Source organism: Macrobrachium rosenbergii, chromosome 17 (genome assembly GCF_040412425.1).
Source record: "Macrobrachium rosenbergii isolate ZJJX-2024 chromosome 17, ASM4041242v1, whole genome shotgun sequence".
In the NCBI taxonomy this organism is placed as follows: Eukaryota; Metazoa; Arthropoda; class Malacostraca; order Decapoda; family Palaemonidae; genus Macrobrachium; species Macrobrachium rosenbergii.
This window is the reverse complement of record NC_089757.1, coordinates 12,934,962-12,959,529: the sequence shown is the minus strand read 5'-3', so window position 1 is coordinate 12,959,529 and position 24,568 is coordinate 12,934,962. Positions and strand designations below refer to the sequence as shown.

The following is a 24,568-nucleotide window of genomic DNA, read 5'->3' as shown; positions in this document are numbered from 1 at the left end:
TTGATACCAGATTTTTTCAACTCACGATATACAGCACTATAACTTCTTCTTTTCCCTTTTTGTTTCTAGTTCAAGCGCCAATTTACATAAAGACTTTCTTGGTCTACCCACTGCCTCAGCTATGGTGTCTTTTGACTCCTGAGAAAGGACTTCAGGACTTCCAAGATTCTCACTCTTTTCGCGATGATAGTCATATGGATTTTTGTTCCAGTTTCTTTTAACAAAGGATTCATCTCTTTTAATGTATTTAGCTATCCAGGAACGTGAAATGAAGGATGCGCCAGCATCCCTGTGCCTCTCTGAAGGTTATAACCCACATTCAGTCAATCCATCTGATTTCCTCCGAGTCGTTAGCCATGTCTGTATCTAACTCTGTCACTTAGTCTGAAAATACAAGAATTGTAAAATGAAAAATAGCTTAATAGAAACTTAAAATAATGTACTTGGAGACAGGCTATAGCAGAAAACTCCATAACTTTCCATTTGTTCTGTGGAGGGGGGCCCTCTAATTTCGAAACACCCGGTATATATACAGTATGTATATATATATCATAATGTTAGGAAATACATATAATTCCTGAAAATACTGCATAATCTATTCGAACTTTTCAAGGGCACAAGGCCCTAATCAAAGAAGTATAGTATAAGTATAACAAGTACAAGGTAGGGTGAAGGGCGATCGTAGTCTCCGGGAGGGTAGGGTTTTGCTATAGGTCAGGTTAGATTAGGAAAGGTTGCATTAGGATTCCAATCAGACATTGCCCATATTTCTTGTCAATAACTGGGATCTGGGATTTTACGTATTTGTATATATATATATATATATATATATATATATATATATATATATATATATATATATATATATATATATATATATATATATATATATATATATACATAAGAGAGAGAGAGAGAGAGAGAGAGAGAGAGAGAGAGAGAGAGAGAGAGAGAGAGAGAGAGAGAGAGAGAGAGAGTAATATAAACACAGCTGAACAAACTACTAGCAAAGAATACCAACCTCTAGTATTTCCTCTATTTTTGCCATTTTTAGTTAGCATAAACCGACGGAAAATTTAATGTTTTAAAGACTTTCATTCACATTGTGTTTTGTAGGGACACTGATTTCAAAAATTAGATGGTGCAATGCCTTATCAGATCTTTGTAAGATAGGCGATAGGGAGAACAGTCTTATCTTGACTTAATAAGGCAAGTATTATCTTTAGTCACATGAGTACATCCGAATAGCCAGAGGACAGTAGTTCGGGCTGTCCGCCTTAGATATTTACTCGGTGGGCATTGGTCTGGTTCAGGTTCAGGTCTTAAATCAGTTAAGTTTCCGGTTGCGTAGGTCATTCGTTCCCTTTTTTAAATACGCTATTGCCATCTTCGCGGCATTAAGTGAAACGTACTAATCCTCCTTAAGAGCCAAATAATTCTAAATAAGAGACTTTTTAAGCAAAGCAAGTAGCCAATCTCTGCTGCAAAGGTCCTCTTACCGGGTTTAAATGAGGCCCGTCAGTATTCATCTTGTATTTTTGGGAAATACAGTATCAGCGCATTGGATACAAATGAATGTAAATCACTGACTTTTTCGGCCTGAGTGATCTTGTCATAGCGAAACTTGGTTTAAACTAAAGACTCTTAAGGATTAAATCTGGTATCAGTTTCCAAGTTTAGGCGGCTTTTATTTGCAACAATGGCGGGGAAATTAACGATTACACTGTTGCTGGTAGCAATCGTTGGGTTAACCAGCGGGGAGGACATTTGGGAGGAGTTAAAGAAGAGGCCACTGGAAATGTTTGAACGGCATGGGAATCCTGTTTATGAAGCTGTAAAAGGGCTTCCCAAGATCCTGAAGGACCACTCTGAAATAAAGTAAGTGAAAGGGTTGTTATGAGCAATTCGTTAGTTTTTCGTTAGTTGATTAGTTGAAGACTGAAGTGGGTTTTTTGTTAGTATTGTTATTAATACTGCTGTTTTTGTTTACCTCTACTTTAGGATTTAGTGCCCTCACTTCATCAGTTATGTAAGATGACAGACATAACTGCAAATAATAAAGTATTCAGTTGATTGTGTTTATCTCATGAGAAAAGAAATCAGTTTTCAACAAGAGTTTTCACTTCTATCAACATGAACACCTGTTAGGCCACCGCTTCCCATATTTACTTTGCGGAAAGGCAATCTTTGGATTGCGTTGCGTTGAACGTTTCGACTCTGTGCTCGGGAAGTCACTCGTTGCTTCCATTTTCTCTTAACCATATAATTTTCAACCTTATACCAGGCTTATTAGTTTTCTTCGAATTTCAGAAGACGCCACCTAATTATGACGTTTAATTTTGAAACTGTAGCCGTGGCCAACGACTCTGTTTCATCGTCTTGCCCTGGCATCCTACTGTTAAGAAATCGGCTACCTTGATGACCGACAGGTTTCCTGAGCACGATAAAGTAATCTCTAACTTGCTGACCGCAACTTTAATCCCTACCTTACCACTTCAATGTTACTGAGTAGTGCTACACTCTTGAATCACTTGCCTTCTTTTCCCTGCTAAGGGAGGCAGTGTTGTCAGTGCACCTCACGTGTTACACTGTAAGCATTTCTAAAGGGTGTTTGCAACGTCCCATCAGCCCCTAATGCGCCCACTGCACTGTTTAGTCCTGCTTTACTTCCATTTCCACTTCCTTTCCTTTGTCTTGCTGGCCAGCCTCTCTTAACTAATAATTCGTAGCGCAATTGCGAGGGGTTGCTTCTATTTTCCTTCTGGATCTCCTTATCTTACTGACCAACCACTCCAATTCCATCTTTAGCAGTTTTGAGCGCTGAATGGCTCACAGTGCGTCATTGATTGGCTTTATAGCCTGAATTTCAAGATTCAATTATTCATTCAGCAGCCGTATTTTGGATTAAGTTAACGATTCTTCAAGTTTTGTGTATCAGCTATGACAACATATAGCCTTAGGTACTTCTCGACCTACGAAGCTTTCATGTAAGTGACTTTTGTCTATCATAGCAATCTATTCTGTTAACTAGTTAATATAACGTTATACGAGGTTAGCAAAAACGAGCACAAAACCAAGTACAGCATAATCTCGGTTTTCAAAAGAGGGACAATAGAACTGACAAACTTTCCCTCTAGTTACAATGTGCTAACATAATTTCTTTTACTAAAAGAGGGACGTCATGATTCAGACAGTACAAGGGAGAGCAGGGTTTTCCTGGAATCCTAACTGTGGATAAGGTTTAAAATAAACACAGTCTAGACTTAGTGTTGACATTTTGTGCAAAGCACACAAGGATTTTATATATATATATATATATATATATATATATATATATATATATATATATATATATATATACACACACATACACATTTATATGTTTTGCAGAATAGAGACTATTCTTCTATTTTGCCAAACAATAACTTTTATAAATTTCTCGTTTAATAGTAGAAAGCCTTCAGCCAGGATCTAATTCCTGTTACATGTATTATATATATATATATATATATATATATATATATATATATATATATATATATATATATATATATATATATATATAATGTGCATACATATTACAGGACTTAGCTTCCTGGCTGAAGGCTTTCTGTTATGAAATGAAGACTTCATAAATCTTACTGTTGGGTAGAACAGAAAGATGACTGCTGTAAGGTTCCATTTTCAATTGCAGATATCCCTAACTTTTTTCTTATTCCTTATTGCAGAGACGATGAACCAGTGCTCAAAACTGTAGGTGGCATCTATCTGCCAGTTCCAAATGAAGGAATCAATCAGCAATGCATAGAAGATGTACAAAACCTTGCTTACGTTTGGGATCATCCTCTTGTCCTCGAATATATAATGATGAGACTGTTTCAGTTCTGGCCAGCAACAAGTAAGTGGATGGAAAAACACTTAGTCCCCCATTACACATGCATCAGCGTGTATACATGAACGTGTAAATACAGAGCACATGAAAATTTGCATATTCTTAAGGTATAAATGGATCAGAATTATCCTATCAACATTCATGTAAACTTAAACATATCCAGCTTTTACATTCCAAAGGAAAAATCTAGTATATAAATGTAAAATAAAAAGATGTCTACATACACACACACACACACACACTTGTCTATATGCACAGAAATACTTGCACTATTCACAAACTACAAGTAGTTCAATCTCAAATATACTGCATCTAGATGTAATGAATTTAACGCTAGGAATAATTTGATCCTTTGATAAATCAGCTGACGAATAAAAAACACTGCAAATATGGTATTTAAAGTGTGATATGTCTTTGTATGCATTGAACATAAGGTGTACACGACAGGCCTCCTATACCCCGTTGTTTCCAATCTCTCTCTTCGTTGCTTAAGTATAGCATATTTGTAAATAAATTCAACGTTTCAGTGCATTTTCTGTATTTACTTACGCACACATTTTATATGTACACATTCATATATATAATGGCACGGCACGTATTGTGCTGACCAAAACCTTTCAATTCCTTTTTATATTTTCAGTACCGGACTCTTGGGGCGTCCCGGGCGACGGCATCCTAAACGGGAATTCCATTCCATGGGGACTACAGGAAGAGTGCACTGCAGTCGCAGCCAATGTGACCAAAAGCCGTATGGTTCCGTTTAACGCAACATTTCGGGGAAAGTACTGCCTCGTTCACATAGAGTAAGACCTGGGTCAAAAGGTGCAACCTGACTTTCAGATTGAGAGGTTGAACTTGATGAGAGTTGTGGGTCTGAAGTTGTCAGTTTAGTTTTAGACTCTTTTTCGCGCCCCTGAACTCAGAGCTATTGTTAAATGCCAGCATTTAAAATTGTTCATAAAATGAAAAATTAACAGCAGGTTTAGTTCTTATTTCTAAACGTTTAATCTTGAAGTTAGCCTCTGTAGTTGTAATTTTAACTTCACATTCTGTTCTCAGCACTTATCATTAGGCATTGGAATAAGCTGTTGGAAGTTGCAAAGTTCCAAGATCCTTTTCTTGATACTAAACTTTGCATAATTCAAGGCATTTAGGTTTAAGATGAGTTGTTTGGAAGTTTCGAACTTCATTTAAAATTCTGTTCTTGATTCTAAAGCCCTATACAACAGCCTCGGTTTTTAAGAATCCTATATTGTTATTCATTCACGTATATAAACAACAACTACTACTATGGCGACATCGTTTGCTTACATGTTCGTTTATTTTAATCTATCTATATTCACCGTATACATCATTTTGTTCTACATGTTCGTTTATTTTAATCTATCTATATTCACCGTATACATCATTTTGTTCTAAGATGACTGGAAACGGAAATACTTCTCTGTCTCTCTCTGTCTAGGACAAAACTCTAGATTTATATACCTTATAAAAACAGTCACAGTTTCTCACTCTAATATATATATTATATATATGTGTGTGTGTGTATGTATATATGCATATATATACACACATATATACAGTATATGTGTGGGTATAAGTAAGAGAGTAACAATGACTGAAACCAACCAAGTTAACACGGAACACACATTAAACTTCTTCATCAGAATAAAACCTACAGTCGAAGTTAATGACAGCTATTGTATCAATTATGTTCACAGAAACACCAATACTTCGTACCCCTACGATCTACCAGAAGAAGACCTACAGCGGAAAGTATACAATGATATCCTGAATTTTCCCGACTACTATTACTATGGGACGTGCATGCCTTCATCTTGCGAAGAAGCAGACTTGGTGGTATGCATCATTTGACAGCTAATAGCCATATATATATATATATATATATATATATATATATATATATATATATATATATATATATATATATATATATATATATATATATATATATATATATATATCTACGTTTCTCTGTGGTGCATCAATCGTTAATGTCAATAACAGTGTTAGATTGGAGAATCTATTCCAGTTTTCTAAAAAAAAAAAAAAAAAAAAAAAGGATTTCTCGCTCGCTGTACTTCATTGTACTTCAAGGAAAGAAACCTTTTTAGAAAAATGGGAAAAGGAATGAAAATAAGACAGACCAATTCCACACTGCTTGTAATTATAAGAAAATTGTATATATATATAGAAACATTTTATATATATATATATATATAATATATATATATATATATATATATATATATATATATATATATATATATATATATATATATATATATATATATATTGTATATACACACTCATACACACATATATATGTATATATATTAGAATGACACAATATTAAGCCCTTATTGAACATTTTTTTATGTAATGGCCACGACAATGCATATTATCGCCTTCGACGAGGGTTTAGGGTTCGGATAGGGAAATAAGACATTTTTTCATTTTATTCTCATTAAGTTTTACTGAAAACTTACTAAAGATATATACAAAAAAAAAAAAAAAGTCTAGGGAACACAATTTGGCCGTTGTATTTCCCTATGACACGTGAATGTAATCAGTAAACTTCATACGTGTATATATGTATATATATATATATATATATATATATATATATATATATATATATATATATATATATATATATATATATATATATATATATGTGTCACTGCCCCATTCATAACTTAACTGCGAATATTGGATGAGCCCTATATGCAGAAAAAAATCTGGACACTGTCCTAGCAGGGACCAGCGGCTTGGTATTCCAATTCACCCTATTTCAAAGTAGAGGAGTGGTTTGCAGGTGGTTTTGAACCCATTCCACAGGAGTAATAGTCCTCTAAGAGCGGAATGAGCCTGTTTGTCTGTCTGTCTGTCTCTCTTAAGGTCAACGGCAACCATAAATGTTCATCGTGTCTAGTGAGGATTTCAGCCGCTCAGGCAGCAACTAGTACAACCTTGGCACTCTTGTCCTAGAAAACGCCTATGGTTTTGAATACAACTATAATGTACTCTAAGGTAAAGACACGGCAATGAGGCTTTCACTCATGTGGAATAGAATAATAGGATTCTAGCCATCTGTAGGATGAGGAAAAGACCAACTGACAGAAGGGTATTTGGTTTATTGCCCCCCCTCTACTGATATTAAGAAAAAGGGGCGCATACATATATATACATACATATACACACATATATATATAAATACACACACACACACATATATATATATCAACGATTAATGCACCACAGAGAATCGTAATAATATATATATATATATATATATATATATATATATATATATATATATATATATATATACATATACATATGTACATATATATGTACACTGTATATATATGCATATATACAAGTACATATATGTATACAAATACATATATATATATATATATATATATATTTATATATACATATATACGTATAAATGTATACATATATACGTTAAATATATACATATATGTATTAAATATACATGCATATATGTATAAATCTATATATATATATGTATATATATATATATATATATATATATATATATATATATATATATATATATGTATATGTATATGTATATCGTTACTTTACATCGTGAAGATAGTATAAGCTCTAAACGACGTCGTCCATTATTGCTCTTAAGAGAAAATCATTCAGCCGGATGACAAAAAACCAAACATTTCGGCAACATTTCTTTGTCTGAGTATGTTAGTCATAGGATGTTGAATGTCACAGCAAAGTTCACGCGATAAAATGCTACTTTGATAAACGCTATCTGTAATATACTCTGTTGGTTACTGATTATTTCACTTCATTATGTAACAAAAGTCCACCAGGCCGATCTTTGACAAACTGATTCTTGATTTACAACAAATAAAAAGAATATGTCAACAATCAATGTAATGTAAACTCTTCTTAAATGTTTTCTATCTTTTCTGTCGCTGAATTTTTATTTTTTTCATTAACAACAACTGGGAAGACATTTAAAGATATCGGTGATGGCTTTCAATCTGAAAGCTGTTACGCTTTTAAATGTTTCCACTCGTTTCTTTGTGTTCTGTCCGTTTAACAAGTAAAGCAATTACAAATTTCAATGAGCATTTGAATCAAACTTAAACGTTGCTGAAATCTTAGGCGCTTTCATTTTTTTGCGAAAACACTTATTAATGACTCCAAGGAACAATAAAAAAAATGCTGTGAATTAATAACATCAACTTTTAGTAAAAAAAAAAAAAAAAACACCTGCCATTCTTATTTCTCGACATTTATCCGTTGTAACGAAGAACGGCAACAGCGACGAGTAACAGTACAGTAGGTAAAGATTACAAACAATGATACCTCTAAACATAAACGCTTCTTAGGTTTTAATTTACTTTTTCTTCGCTCTCTTCTTGATCAGGAGAGCATCAGTTTCACCTTTAATAACACAGCTTGGAGTCTTGTCGATGTCCATTGCCAAACAGCTGATCGAGAATACATAGAAAAAAATGACGGAGATACTGCATTCATGTAAGTCTATCTCTCTCTCTTTTATATATATATATATATATATATATATATATATATATATATATATATATATATATATATATATATATATATATACATATATACATATATATGTATGTCTAATGACAGATACATCATTCGATGCATGAGCTAACAGAAACACAATAAGATTTTGCTCAGTTGCCCCAAAGAACTCTGGCAGACATGTATGTAATTATATATGTAAAAGAGTGGAACCTTATAAAAGACGTATGTGTATATATATATATATATATATATATATATATATATATATATATATATATATATATATATATATATATATATATATATATATATATATATATATATGTATGTGTGTGTGAGAAACATTTAACTATTTAAAATTGCACCTGGCTGGAATATCAACATAATTTTAGTGTCTGTTTCTTGGCACAACATGCATGAGATTTAATCTTAATGAATACAACTAATTTCTCCTGTTTTCTCAGTGTCGCAATAGGCATCATATGGTGCGTGATTGTTGGGGCCGCCATCGTGGAATTTTTCGTCAACTGGGCAAAGAAACCAGAGGTCAAAGAAGGTGAGAGGGTGAACGGAAATAAAGTTACGAGAAAAAGTCACAGTTTTGACTAAGATATGTCACATTCCCGAAGTTAATATCGAAGCACCTTAATTGTTAACATTTCAAGTCACTTTTTAACTGGCAATACATGTCTTGTACAGTACATGTCGACAATATAGTTCAATGTACCCTTACATATTTAAGAAAATAGTCACATTTCATTTCACACCTCATTATATAAGCCATTAGCAATACACAACGAATACAATGATAAAAGCTTGCATATGTCATACATCACGGTTAAATAGCTTCAGCTAAACCTTGCTTTCGACTAGGGTATTTTATAAAATGTTGTTTCATAAAAACATTTCATATATCATACTTTCTAATTTTTTATACAAAGTCCCTGGGACATACATTATATTTCATAAAATGTTTTCTTTTCCTGCAAATTCCCCATGACATATACTAATTGTGTTGCCAATGCACACAAAAAATGTATTTGTCATACTTTTCAAAATAGTATTAAGCGTGAAGTAAGTGATTTCGTAAAATTTTACCATAAAGTCTCTGTTTGCATGTTGCTGAATATATCATGAGATTTAGAAGTTAATAGTTCTTTAATATATATATATATATATATATATATATATATATATATATATATATATATATATATATATATATATATATATATATATATATATATATATATATATACACATATATATACATTCCAGTGTGTATGTTTCTTAAATTCTTTCCAGGTCCCCTAAAATTCTGGCTGGTCCTATCTTTTTATCGTAGTATGTCAAGCATCTTCAAAGTGGTTAATAAAACGAATCCTGATGTAATCGATTGTCTCCATGGGCTGAGGTACTTTCTTCTGAATAACTGTTCTTTTTTTACTATAATCAATAAATGCATTCAACTGACTGACAAACTGGTTGTCACACATGAAAAAAAAGAGGAGCCTACACAGGTATCCGGACCTATCTCAAGATCTCAATGATTCCCCCTTGATTAAAACTCGCACCTGCTCAGTTTCATAGAAATCTGTAAGAAATTCATTTTTACATTTCTTGTGAACAGGCACCCAGTGCTTTTTAACCGTAAAAAACAATTAAAACCCAGAATTTCCACAATTGAAAGCACTTTAAAAGTCTCTTAACTACTGGCATTAGTCTAGATTTTATCTTGATTATTGTTCCTATTATATTCCAGGGCACTGTCCATGATTTGGGTGACATGGTGCCACAGCTATTCGCTTTTCTCAAAAGTGACGCAGAACTTGAAAGGACTTCAAAATGTAAGCTTTACACTAAAGTTCAAGTTGTCCAGGGGCGCAGATAGTATTTTTCATATTCTTTACCTACTTACTTAGAGAGGGTAGCTCTAGAGGGGGTCAACTTTCCGGTTCTCATCAGGTCTTTTTGGGATAAAGGTCCTAGCCCCACTCCTTCTTCAGCTTCTGTGCCGCCAAGCACAGTCGACTTAGTAATTCATACATAATTCACAGCTTAGATTAATAGACGCCCAACGGATATTTCAGGGAAGGTCCTCGTCTCTCCATGGGAATCGATTGTTGTTCTATCGCCGGTGAGCGAGATTATATATATATATATATATATATATATATATATATATATATATATATATATATATATATATATATATATATATATATATATATATATATATATATATATATATATATAAATATATATGTATGTATGTATGTATGTATATGTATATATAAATACTCGTATGCATAAATACTAAAAAAATCATAGGGGACGTTCATGATTTAGTATAAGCCAAAATCACAGGAAAACAACAGCCAGAAGATTCATAAAAAGTGCTTTACCGTTGTTTATTCATGCATCGTAGGGGCCCAATATATAAATTTTTTTGTGCCCCGATGATGCGTGTATAAACACTGCGAAAGAGTTTGGTACGGATCTTCTGAATGTTATTTTCATTTGGGTTTCTTTTTATATATACACATACACATACATACACATATATATATATATATATATATATATATATATATATATATATATATATATATATATAAATTGCATACTAATATCGACTTTTTTTAATAGCCTATGAATATTAAAAAAGTAAAATATTGTCATAATCTTCGTTACCATTAATAAGAATCTGAGCTGGAAGTAACTTCACCAGGTGCCCAGAATACCCTTCTTAAGTGAAATATGTAAATATTAAATGACCCTGGTTCATAGCCTTAAATGTGTCTTAAACTATAAAAACTCGGGTGGTGGGGAAAGGGGCAACAGCGCACGCAAAAAGCCAGTTCTGTTGAAATGTTAACCTTACTACTTCTGTCATATCCAAATATTAATTTTTCTGAATTTGTTTCTGTGCTAATTTTGTTTTACAGATAACTGACAATGCCCTGGACCAGATTGTCTTCAATGGTAGCTTTAGCGTGGACACGTTCTTCTTTATGAGCGGCCTCCTTGCCACGTATAGCGTCCTCCGAGAGAAAGCTGAGAGCGGACGAGTAAACTGGATTATGTATTATGTTCACAGGATACTCAGGTGAGCTGGGAGCATGTTGTTAGATAGTGGAAAATGTTCGTCAATACCGGGGTCAGACGAGGGAAAGATGCTAAGTAGTATATTACGTAATGTAATCTTGTTGTTCTTACTCATAATGTGTATAATGAACCATGATCTTGAACTGGCGGCCATTCTGTTCTGCATGGACATTCTGTTTTGCAGGATTCACAGAATATAATGTGCATGTGTAAGCGCACAGTACAGTGCAAATAGGAAAGGAAAAAGCACAGATTAATAATAATAATAATAATAATAATAATAATAATAATAATAATAATAATAATAATAGTTATTATTATTATGGTTTGTAATGAGCATACAAATCATGGAACAGGCAAAAGGGGACAACATATGTTGCAATAAAGCAAAATTATTTCATCATTTGTAGATCAGCAGAGTTTATGGCTGTACAAGTAAAAGGACTTTAGATGCTTGCGACCAGCTTATTGCAATTATAAATACGAACTATGAGAAGCCGAGGTTAAATTTCCGATAATCCGGCTTCTGCACTGCCATATTGTATCCTCTTTAGCAAACGAACGGCTACCATTAACAAGGTCACAACACTTACACTGTATTTAGTAACTACAACAACAACAGCAACATTAAAAAATAAGACATAAAAACTAACGCAACCTCAAAGATAAATCTGCAGAACACCTGATGAATCCTTAAAACATAAGAAAACAGTGTGAACATCTCAACACAACAAAATAAGGTGAATAACCTTACTGTTCCATAAAAGGAAACTTAATTCGTAAGGAGCAATGGTATAAAATAACTGAAGAAATCTGCTGATGAAGCATGTCAACAGACTGGCTATCTTTTAGGATGAATTCAGTGTCTTCCCTACTTTCCTCATTTGAATTTACCTAGATAATATTGCGTGAGTGATAATGAAAATTACAATGCTTTTGCAATTCGTTTTAATGTCTATTTTCCTAGATTGATACCGGCTATTGCTCTGACTTGCTTCTTCATGGCCACAGTGGCTAAATACGGCCTCGCAGGCCCGTATGGACCTTACGTCAACTCGGAGAATTTGCAGCCTTGTCGAGAGAACTGGTATATGGACGTACTTCTTGTTTCCAACTTCGCCGATGATACCTCCAGGGTAAGACCCCTGTTCCATAAAGTAAGGATCCCTTTTTTTTGTAGAGTATATAGCGCTTCTTTTTTCGGGAAGATCCTTTCTTCCACGAGTAAAGGACTTATTTACTAGAGTAAGTACCCTTATCATAAAGTGAAATTATTTGAAAATAAGGTAACTTTTTCGTTAAGGAAGATGGCTAATATTTTCAAAGAATGAACCATGTTCCTATAGAAATGTTCCTTTTTCATAAAGTAAAATCCGTTCTTTGGAGTGTAAGAGCTGTTTCTTAAAAACAGGCTCCTTTTCATGAAGTGATTTCCATTTTACCTTCGAGTAAGAGCTGTTTCTTGGAATAAGATTGCTTCAGTTGAAGTAATCTTATTCAATTGAAGCAAAAGCTGTGTGCTAGAATAAGGTTCCATTTCGTCGAGTTAAAATTTCCACATTCTGGTAAAGCAAATTTATATTCAAGAAATAAAAATTTTCCTTCAATAAATATATTTTCTTGAGTAAAGGAATTTTTGTCAAAAGTGAGAAGCCTGTTTTATAGGAAAAAATCTTAAAACTTCCGTGTCTAAAATAACAGACGATCTGTAAGAGACCCCAACAACATTAAAAACAAACCATTACAAGGAAGCGCAGCAACAGCAACAAAAACAACAATAGTGATAATAATGATAATAATACCAAAGATAAACAAAATGAGATAAGTAATAATAACAGCAGCAACTTCAACAACAATAAAAATGATAAGAACAACAGTTCGCAGTGATAATGACAAGAGAATAATAATAATAGGACTGGTAATGACAATGATATCTCTATCGTTGTTATCCTTTTCCAGTGTTTGCCCCAGAGTTGGTACACAGCAGCAGACAGCCAACTGTATCTTATACTACCCGTACTCCTGGTACCCCTAACGTTCAACCGAAAAATTGGTGAGTGCACTGTAGTCCTTCTTTAACACTTCGAAGCTTGAAACTGCATATGAGTATTGTCGTTCAAAATAAAGAGAAAAATACCAGCGTCCCTTCGGCCCCTAGTTGCAACCTCTTTCATTCCTTTTATTGTACCTCTGTTTATATTATCTTGCTTCCATCTTGCTATCCGCCCTCTCCTAACAATTATTTCATAGTGCAACTGTGAGGTTTTCCTCCTGTTACACCTTTCAGTTCAAACCTACCAACTCTCAATTCCTTTTCCAGCGCTGAATGACTTCATAGATCCCAGTGTTTGGCCTAAACTCTATATTCCATTCCATTCCATTCCTTGTATGCTAATTAACTTAATGACTAATAATCTCCTCTATCGCCTTTATCAAATGAACAATTATTCATCTCAATCATTTCTTTCGGAAAAATGTCATCTAGATATACAATAAAGACTTCCTCCATCGTACTACAGGATCTCATCTGTATACACATCCACTCCTGGTGCCTTTTTCATTATTCAGCCACTTAAGTACCCTCCTTACATTATTAACAGTCACTTCCACAAGCAATCTAAAACTTACACCAACCATTCCATGCCTGTGTCATGCACTCTTCCTCTTTTCTATTCATTACATAAAAGAAAAGTCTTCAAAATACTCATCCCTCGACCCAAGAATGCATGCTCTTCAGACTGCATCTGTTTTGTTGCATTTTTGATTTTGAGAGCGTTTTGCTCATCCCTCTTTCTCTCTGCATTTACTTCCCTATGTAAGAACTTTTCTCTCTAAAGCTCTCGATTACATTCACTGCTCCATTTTCATTAAAATTCTTCCTTTTCTGTCTCACTACCCTCGTGACTACCTTTTCTATCCCATTGTCTTCGTGACTGTCTTATCTATCCTCCTGTATACTGTTACATGATATTCACTTATATCAAACAATTGCTCTTCAAATTATCTTCTTTTTTTCTTCACTAAACCTTATCTTCTCATAATTAACTTAGTGTTTTCACTTCCATTCTTCCTATATATTGTAATTACAAAAAACTCCGTACTATCTACGACCCTTATCCTGGAATTTTCCATACTCCTAATCAGTTCCTTCTACGTGCCCATTTTTATTCCATTTTCTTTTTCTTATGCTGTTCACATTGTTTTCTTAGTAAACTCAGCGTCTTTTATTAATTATTTTTACAGAAATTTTCACCCTTTGTTCTCTAGTTTAAACTTCTATCTGCATCAACTCTTACTTCTGCTCAATAATGGTCAGATACATCTCCAGGCCACTCCTTTTCTTGCCATTGCATCCATCAGCTTATAATTTTCATCTACTCGACAATAATAAATAATTCAGCAAACATTTCCAATGATATTTATGAATATCCTTCTTTGGAAACCAGATATTTTCAACAATCAAGCCCCTTTCCAAACACATTTGCTCATGGAGCTCTAAACCTACTAGCGCCTTATCTTAGCCTGTCAACTACTTTGGCATTTCAGTCACCTAGCACAACTACCTATTCATATTCTCCAAACCGAGCCAGTCAAAGATTCAGACGCTCCTACAACACTTTCTTTCACTTTAATTTCTTGACCCTTCCCAATTGCTATCACAACTTTTTTCCAATCATATTCAGTCTTACTGATAAAATCTTTGAGTAACGAACTTCGTACCCTTTCACCCTCCTCACAGTCTTCCAGGAGCTACAAGTGATCTGTTTCTAGCTCAAAATCTCCAGTTACCTCAGGCAGACCTTACATCCTTCCTGTTCTTGCACACACGCACACATACACTGTCCTTTCCTTTTTGTCTCAATATTCAGCTCTCTCATCTTAAGCAAGTCAGCTATCAAACATTTTTTCTCCTCCTGTGTCATAGATGCATATGCAAAACCCTAGACCTTGCATTGTATTTACTTCTCCATTTTTTGCAGTAGCACCTATGAGGTTGCAAACTCCATGCCTCCAGCCATTTAGGTGTTTGCTACACCATGCAGAGAAGTGAGGGTGTTGTTATTTTCATTTCCTGGTTGTTGCTGGGCTCAGGAAAAGAAGCTCATTTGCAGTTACAGGGAACTAACTGACCAACCCGGCGCTGCCCAGGGAAACTCTGAATGACAACTGATAAACTCTCTCTTCAACTCTCCCTCACTCTTTCCCTCTTTCTCCTCCCTAACACCCCCTCTACTCTTTCTCTCACTCTCTCTCTCCAACTTTCCCTCTTTCTCCTCCTTAAAACCCCCTCTACTCTCTCTCTCTTTCACTTTCACCCTCTCCTGTTAAGATAGTTGCTTCAATTACATTGCCCAGCATTTTTGACATTTTATATTTCACCAATTTTCACCCCACATTCCTATCAGGGCAGAACTTGGACTTGAAGGGTATCAGGAGTGTCACTATTCATCTCAGCAACCTCAGGAAACTATGGATTAGACACTAATATCTTTATTTTTGACATTATATTTTTCACCCCTTCCCACCCCGCCTTCCTATCGGGGCTGAACTTGGACTTAAAGGGCATCAGGAGCATCACTATTCATCTCAGTGACCTCAAAAACTAAGGATTAGACACTAGTATCTGTCGTTTTTGGTATTTTTACATGTGGCCCCCCCCTTTTGGTGCCAGTGATGTCTTACTCCGACAGTATTCTTTCCCAGATAGTAAGTCATATGTATACTAAAAGGAGGTATGATAAACCTGTAGAGTTTATTTAGTCACGGGCAGAACCAGCCCCGTTTCAGGGAAGACCTTCACGCCTGCACCCCCTTTAGTGCTGGTGATGTCTTACCCTCACAGTATTCTTTTCGAGATAATAAGTTTGGTTGGTATTATTCAATGCGTTTCAGAGTTATGCTGGAACACACACACACATACATACATCCATTTTTATATATGTAGATTTTCTCCACAAACAGGTTCAAACCGTTCCTTTTATAACTCCTCTGCTTTGGAACACTTCCAGGGAAAACCTTCACAGGTTGTATCACTCACGCACGCACTACACACACACACACACACACACACACACATATATATATATATATATATATATATATATATATATATATATATATATATATATATATATATATATATGTGCGTGTAAAACTAATTAATGTCTTGTAATTTCAGGCTTGATCACCCTGAGTGGAGTAACGGTTGCCTCATTTGCTATACCGTGCTCGCTTTATGCCGCTTTTAACCTGAAACCGTACCTACCTTTCGCGTAAGTTAGAAATTTTGTTATTTCAAACTTTCACTGACATCTTAGTGTTTAGTTTTTTTTTTATCTACGTCTTCACCCCAATACCGCAAAGCTAATTCTCCTGCTTAGTGTGCCTTGCATTCACTCGTTTTTCCTTTTAAGTGTATTCTGATATGACAATACTTAGTTTTTATTTTGGTTTCTCAAAATCTGAGAGTGCATTCCCCTGTTATTCGCTCTTAATCCGACTAAATTAAAGGTTTAGAGCACACTGCTCTCTTATTTTCCAATTTCATTTTTTCTATGAGGAATACGATAGATCCTCTTACTCGTCTTTGACAACATTATTCATTTACAGTACTTTCATTTTTATCCTGAACAGAATACCAGAGATCGTACCAAAGGAGACGTCACTCAACCATGACTACATGCCCTGGGGTCGAGCTAGTCCGTATTTCATCGGCGTTTGGGCTGGATGGCTTCTCTCAGCTTACAGGGGAAAGAAATTCAAGATGCCTTTGGTAGGGACGTCAAATGATTGCGTTCAAACAACCGTGTCATCATTTCTCATTCGTTTCAGTTATTACAGCTTTACGAGGCCTTACCTGTTCCTATATTACTTTAAGCATTGAGTATTTATCATTTGTCTCATTCCTTGACAGAACAGGATGAAATGTGATGCGCTTGATCGCTGAGCCCGCTCTTCTCTCGATCTTCTTTTTCTTCACCCAAGCTGACATTCCCCACCACCCCCCTCTCTCTCCGTGCTCACTCGATCTCTGGTTAGACATGGCTCCCGTTCTCAGACGGCCTTGTAACTTCTGTCAGGCCACCTCATCCCGCATTCTCTCGAAGGAAATAGGCAGTCCACGGACTGGATTGTTTGGCACGGTTTCTTTTCTTGCATTATCCTCCTATTTTTGTTTATTCGACTCTTACCATCTTTACCGGTGAATAGATCACAAGTTTAGTTTCCTTCTTATCACATGAAAGTAGGGCTAGGTTTTTTCTTAAATTTTCTTAAGCTACTTTTACAACTTTATATATCTCGTAGTAAACAAAAGACAAGAAAGTGCACTTCTGAGTCTGAGGAATGGAACCAGACAAGCTTAATTTCTCTTTTGTTGTGACCCTTGTGTAAATTGATTTCTGGGTTTCTGATTCTTCCCTGCAGTGTTGAGGTTAACGTCCATGTGGCAGAACAAACTGTGATACTAATTTGCGGTTCCAGGCTAATTGCTTAGTTTTCCTTATTGCTTTACTCTCTTATTTATGTTCGTTGCTCGATATTAATGTAATTACAATTTACTTGCTATTTTTTGGGGCAAGGATGCTAACAGTAATTTTCCACATGTAGTATACTATACTATGAGAGCTTGTTTTACAAAGTCAATAGCCTTTCAGCGTTATTTCATATTTTTTGCTCATTTTGATAATAATAATAATAATAATAATAATAATAATAATAATAATAATAATATTAATAATAATAATAACAGCAGCAACAACAACAACAACAACAATAATAATAATAATAATAATAATAATAATAATAATAATAATAATAATAATAATAATAATGTCAATTCATTTTCGGAACTAGCTCGAAGGCCAAACCTAATCCTAGTAAATAAGGAAATCCACAAGCATCTCTAATACTTGTAGCCATACAAGTATTCGAGGCCATGGGCCACAAGATTTGGGGACAAAGAAAGGAAAAGATAGAAAGTACCAAGCTCTCAACACGGAAATAAGGAGTCTGGTAAGCTGATGTGGGAGTAATACTTATCATCCAAGGGGCACTAGGAGTAATTTCAGAGGACCTCAGGAGGAACCTGGAAAGGACTGGATGCTCAAACCTCGAGCCGGGCTTGCTTCGGAAAAGTGTAGCCTACTGCTGGCACCATTAAGAATAATAAGGAGAATGCTAGAATCTTAGGAAAACAGGAGGTAGGCTGCGCCCCGGATCCAGACTCAGATACCAACTTTGCAAGGCTGTGAGAAAAAGATTATTATTATTATTATTATTATTATTATTATTATTATTATTATTATTATTATCTTACAGTGGGGAGCTATTTTGGGATGGTGTGTTTCTGCGACAGTTTCATGCCTCATCTTGTTAGGGATGGCTCCCTACAATACAGTCAATGACCCAGTGGAACTACCGTCATCGATTTCCATCCTCTATGGGGGTTTCAGTCGCGGTGCCTGGGCTCTCTCCCTACTATGGGTAGTCTTCGCATGCCATAAAGGATTTGGAGGTAAGGTGACAGCGCTAAAGGGCAAATTACTATCTTAATGATCAATATGATTGTTTTACTACGGAGACCAAAAATATTATTTGAATGTTTGAGTTTCACTTTTCGTTTACAATTTAAGAAAACAATTGTATGATTTTTCTTAATTAACTATTCACGTTACTGTGTGGAATTATTATTATTATTACTAGGAATGAACACAGAATCATGCAAAGTAGACCCCCCTCCCCTACAAAAGATTCCACGGGGCAGATGCTCATATGAATACAAAAAAGGGGAGAAAACCTGTAAGAAGAGAAGGACAATGAAATGAAATAAAATTAACCAGTAAATAGAAATAAAGAAATTGGTAGACAATTATTTGCATGCAAAGTAATTGACCAGTGGTGGTAAAACGCTCCCCACTTCCCCAAACCACAAAGCACTTCCCAAAGGAAACTGTCCTACTTGGATATGGGTTGGTTAGGATGCATTTGGTTAATCTAGAATGTATTTCTGAGCACTGGAATTTTGGATTTATTGTTATTATTTGCCACTTCCATCAGACTCTGAAGCTGTGGTATCGAATTCTAAGTCTTGATTTGCTTACCGTTACGACTGGTTTAAATATAGCCACTTAAGTCTATTAACCATCGATATATGGTCAGCTGTTGTTACTCAGCTCTAAAAGACTCACTTAGTATGAGCTTTCTTTAACCAGTTTCTACCCTAAGTAGGAACACTAAAGATTGTATCTATAAACAAAAACTTGCTTTCACGTTGGAGTAACGACACTCTAAATTTACTTGCGTTACTCATACAATTTTACAAATATTTTCTCTTAAACGAAATGAACCGTTTTCTATTACTGAATGGTAAATTCCCCTATTTTGTGTCAATGGATATTCGATGTTCTTAAAATATATACAGGTATATATACAGTATGTATACTTATAAAATATGAAAATGCAATCACTTATAAAAGCGTGGAGAGAGAAATTTATTTTAACTTTTCTACAAAGTACTCTTTTCTTTGGATATTTGTTTAGCTAGTAAGTGGCATTTGAGGCATGTCCTTTGTAAATGCAAACTTTGAATAGCAGTGAAATAAATAATAACAATCTTGCTTTGGCTCGGACAAACTTTACTTTTAATGGTGTGTTCCATAATAATAATAATAATAATAATAATAATAATAATAATAATAATAATAATATAATAATAATAATAAAAACCAATGTTTTGGCAGACCTACATGGAAAACTATAATTTATATCAAGTAGTTTCTTAATCAATGGCAATACAGTTAGAGGGAATGTTTTTATAATAATAATAACAAAAGTTTTGGAAAATTGACTTTGCCTTAACCTATTGCTTATTTTTAGACGTTATCTAAGGTTCTAACATGGATTTTGCAAATATTTACTCCGTTTTTTCTAATGGTTGCCTAGAAAACACATTCCTAGACTGTGCATAAAATAATAACATTTCACTACAATCCAGGTCCAGTGAACACCTTTTTGGGTCATGCATGCTGGTTACCGATGAGTAGACTAGCATATTCCATGTTCCTCATCACGGTACCCGTCATGATACTGTCAAATGGAATGAGCTACGTACCTTTATACATGAATCACCTCAATAAGGTTGGTATTTGTTATGAGCTTATGTAGAAAGTAAGCCTTCTATCAGTCTGTGTTTTGATTTGTATATACATATATATATATATATATATATATATATATATATATATATATATATATATATATATATATATGTGTGTGTGTGTGTGTATACACAATATATATACATATATAATTTATATATGTATGAATGTGACAGTTAATATAGTTCGTTTTGCATTGCAGCTAATCTCTATTATTGCAATGCATAAATGTTGAAAGTATATATACACACATATATCTATGTATGTATGTGTATATATATATATATATATATATATATATATATATATATATATATATATATATATATATATATATATATATATATATAGTTAATTCAGTTTTATATAGGGTTAATTTTGAATTCTGAAACGCCTTTTTATCAGATAGATTTTTCTTCTATGTATCTGTTCACCGTATGGTGTCTCAACAATTATAAGCAATTTACAAAAAATTGCCAAATTATTAAATGAAAAATAGAGAGAGAGAGAGAGAGAGAGAGAGAGAGAGAGAGAGAGAGAGAGAGAGAGAGAGAGAGAGAGAGAGAGTTCAACTTATAATTCCTCAACTCTCTTTCCATAATTGCAGTTCATCGAGACCTGTGGGTACCTCTTCGTTGGCGGGTTAATGGCCATTGGCATCTCTATAACGAGCGAGATTCCCGTTTTATCGCTAGAGAAAGCTATCATTCCCAGACCAGGTAAGACTGTCCACACAGCGGTTTGCGTTCACACACAGACTATATAGGCTATACTTTAATGTTTTGAATACGGTAAACGACAGCTAACCATATCCCTTGAGCACACCTACTTAGTGGGTCCAGCCCGAGAGAAAACGAAATCTCCAGATTCGTTAGGCTAATATTCCAAATTTACTCCCTGGATTGATGGAAAGTCAAATACCTGATCTTAAAACATACAGAAGGGAGTAACCCCCAACCTGCTTGTGAGCAACAGGTGGATGGGGGGCTGCTTAACCCCGTTAAACCAGAATGATCAAGTAATTAGTATATGAAGCAGGAACCTGATATAAAGCAATGGTCCGCGAAATTTTGGTTTCACGGTTTGCTCAAGGGCAGAAGCCCTGCTGGATTATAGCCGGTTTCATCTTCAACAACAACCAGAGAATCTGCTTCAGTTTCATTCATTCTGGCAATGAGAGCAGCAATCCTCGTAAAGTTTCAGGATTTTAAAGCGTATTTCTACCACTGTATTGAGCTTTAGTACACAAGAAAGGGCCTCACTTATCCCTATCTATAATGAAAGCTATTATTCCTCTTAGTCTTCTGCATAAATAGTATTGGAAATATTAATGAAAACAGCACTTACATCTTTCATCGAATGAATTAATGGCTTTTTCTAGGTGACAGCATCCTCAAGGTATATATTATTTGTTCATTATAGCAGAATAATCCGTTTTCTTCATGTTCCATCATTAGCACGTTAGTGCCCTGCGGATATTTATAGATGATTTTTGTCAGTCAGTAGATACGGCTTCGGACATCACCAGTCGTTGAACATGATTTTCGGGTGAATTATGTGTACTAAAGGTCCTTTGTTCTGAACGCCAGTATAACACCGAAATGTTTATTCATGGTTACGTTGGTAGCGTAGATGGGTCAGTAAAGGAGTAGCAGTGTGGCAAAATTAGCAATTATTGACTGCCTTATAGTTCCCTTCCCAACAGGGAAATTCATATGCAACATTGGTCAGTTCTTTTTTACCTTCGCTCGCGCCGCGCTGTTCTTCATAATGAGGAACGACGTTAATTATGGTTTGCAACAGATCCATGGGTTCATCTCTGTGGTGGTAGGGGGTAGCTCTTCTCCCAGTCGTGCTCTTCAAAGGCCTCTCCTCTTGTCTTCAAATCGTGCTGTATTTCATGAGGTGGTAAATTATGATAGTATCGTTGAAGTTGGAATCAGTTTTCACCTTTGGCACAGAATAGAATACCCTGTGTGAAAAAAAGTTGGAAGCCGAAGAGGAGTATAATAAATAAAAAAAAGAGATAAAAAAAAACAAAGGGGTATATTCGGAAACGAGTGTTAATTGTTGCATTCTTTACCTATTTTCATTTTTTGACGCTTGCTGGGAAAACCCATTCATTCAGCTCTTTCTTTCCTCAGGACGAAACGTGCAAGAGGAGCCACTGAAAGAATCCTAACAGTTTTCTTGAAATACCGAAAGGCCGATGGACTGGCAACACAACACTCAAAGGAAATAGAAAAGGAAGGGGTGAATGAAATAAAGAAGAGATCAAAGACCGGTCTCTTAAAAACATACTAGTTAGACTTCACCTGGAAATGTAAATATTGGGAGAAATCTCGTCTATGAGTGTTGTTTGTTAAGATTCTTCCTCGATGATTGACTTCTGCATTCAAATCGTAATATTTTGGGGTGCTTTTCGAAATATGGCTATGTAAAATTGAAAACCGTCAATAAATCCTGTTCATATTTTGATCATACCTCTAACGATTCTTAGATTCGTCAAAATACCTACAGTATGTGTATATATATGTATATATATATATGTATATATATATATATATATATATATATATATATATATATATATATATATATATATATACACAGAGCCTTCTGCATCTGCACTCTAATTTTCACAGGCATCATCAAATGTATCTTTTAATGTATTAAAATCTTGAATTGCACTGAAAATATTATTCACATTGAAGAGTAAGGTTTAATGTACAGAGTAAAACCCAAACATATGCGAAGGAAGATTTTGTTCTTAAAATCTACTAAACAACATTGTTTATTAAGAAACAATATTTTATCTAAGGTATGGATGAATCCTTATACATGCAGGGTATTAAAAATCTTTTTTCTACTACCAACACTGTTACTGCTACCTCCAGCAACAAGAACAGCAGTTGTAGGTAATGGAAGTAGAATTACGGCCTTTATGAATTTTCGGGCGCTACGGGTACATAAACAACACTCCCTCCCATCCCTGCCCTAGTAACCGTATAAAGAACGCCATAGCCTGTTAACATGAGACCACCACCAGACTAGTCGGTTCAAATCTACGGTGAAGATGTTCCCATCCTGCGATGGGGCAGTTGTAGATCAGGGGCTTGCATCCTCATCCCTTACTTAAACAAACGTTCTTGCTTAAAACGGAGAGGTAAGATTTTCTAGAACATCATCACTAACTTGGAAATGCGGGTAGCTGGTACAAAACTATTATCATTATTATTATTATTGTAGCCTCATGGTCTTGGTCCATGTAAATATTAGTTCATACCGAGCAATGTTAGAAAATTTGATGAAAATTTTGAAAAAATGGAGCAATATATCGTTGTGTTAGCGGTATTCGAAATTATGATTTCATAAAGAAATGTTTCCAAAGCTGCTCTAATAAATATTATCGTCAGAGATACGACCTAGATTTATCTCATTCCCGTGACGTTTATTGTGGTCATGAAAAATGAAACAAATTGACCCTAAAGTTTTATTTTCGACGAGTTTCATAAACTCTTATATCAAAGTTTCCCTGACAACATTACTCTTCTCGAAATTTTATGAATGGGACCGTTTTATTTCAGCAAGATTTAACCTTTTGAGAGAGAGAGAGAGAGAGAGAGAGAGAGAGAGAGAGAGAGAGAGAGAGAGAGAGAGAGAGAGAGAATGATACTAAAAACAGAAAGAAATGCGGAGGCACAAGGAAGGAGATTATGATTAATGATGAATTGGAATGAGAGAGAGAGAGAGAGAGAGAGAGAGAGAGAGAGAGAGAGAGAGAGAGAGAGAGAGAGAGAATAATACTAGAAGCAGAAAGAAATGC

At 34.7% G+C, this 24,568-nt stretch overlaps 1 protein-coding gene across 1 annotated transcript; it reads left to right on the top strand.

Annotated features, from left to right (window-relative positions):
• Positions 1 to 1,227: 1,227 nt before the first annotated feature.
• LOC136847742 (nose resistant to fluoxetine protein 6-like) lies at positions 1,228 to 22,988 on the top strand. Its single transcript, XM_067119611.1, has 17 exons — positions 1,228 to 1,878; positions 3,729 to 3,898; positions 4,533 to 4,695; positions 5,614 to 5,752; positions 8,340 to 8,449; positions 8,941 to 9,032; positions 9,782 to 9,890; positions 10,239 to 10,323; positions 11,425 to 11,585; positions 12,552 to 12,720; positions 13,544 to 13,637; positions 16,764 to 16,857; positions 17,219 to 17,357; positions 18,905 to 19,100; positions 20,580 to 20,722; positions 21,350 to 21,461; positions 22,887 to 22,988. Exons 1-17 carry the CDS (start codon positions 1,700 to 1,702, stop codon positions 22,922 to 22,924), a joined length of 2,193 nt encoding a protein of 730 aa, XP_066975712.1. The 5' UTR covers positions 1,228 to 1,699; the 3' UTR covers positions 22,925 to 22,988.
• Positions 22,989 to 24,568: the final 1,580 nt, after the last annotated feature.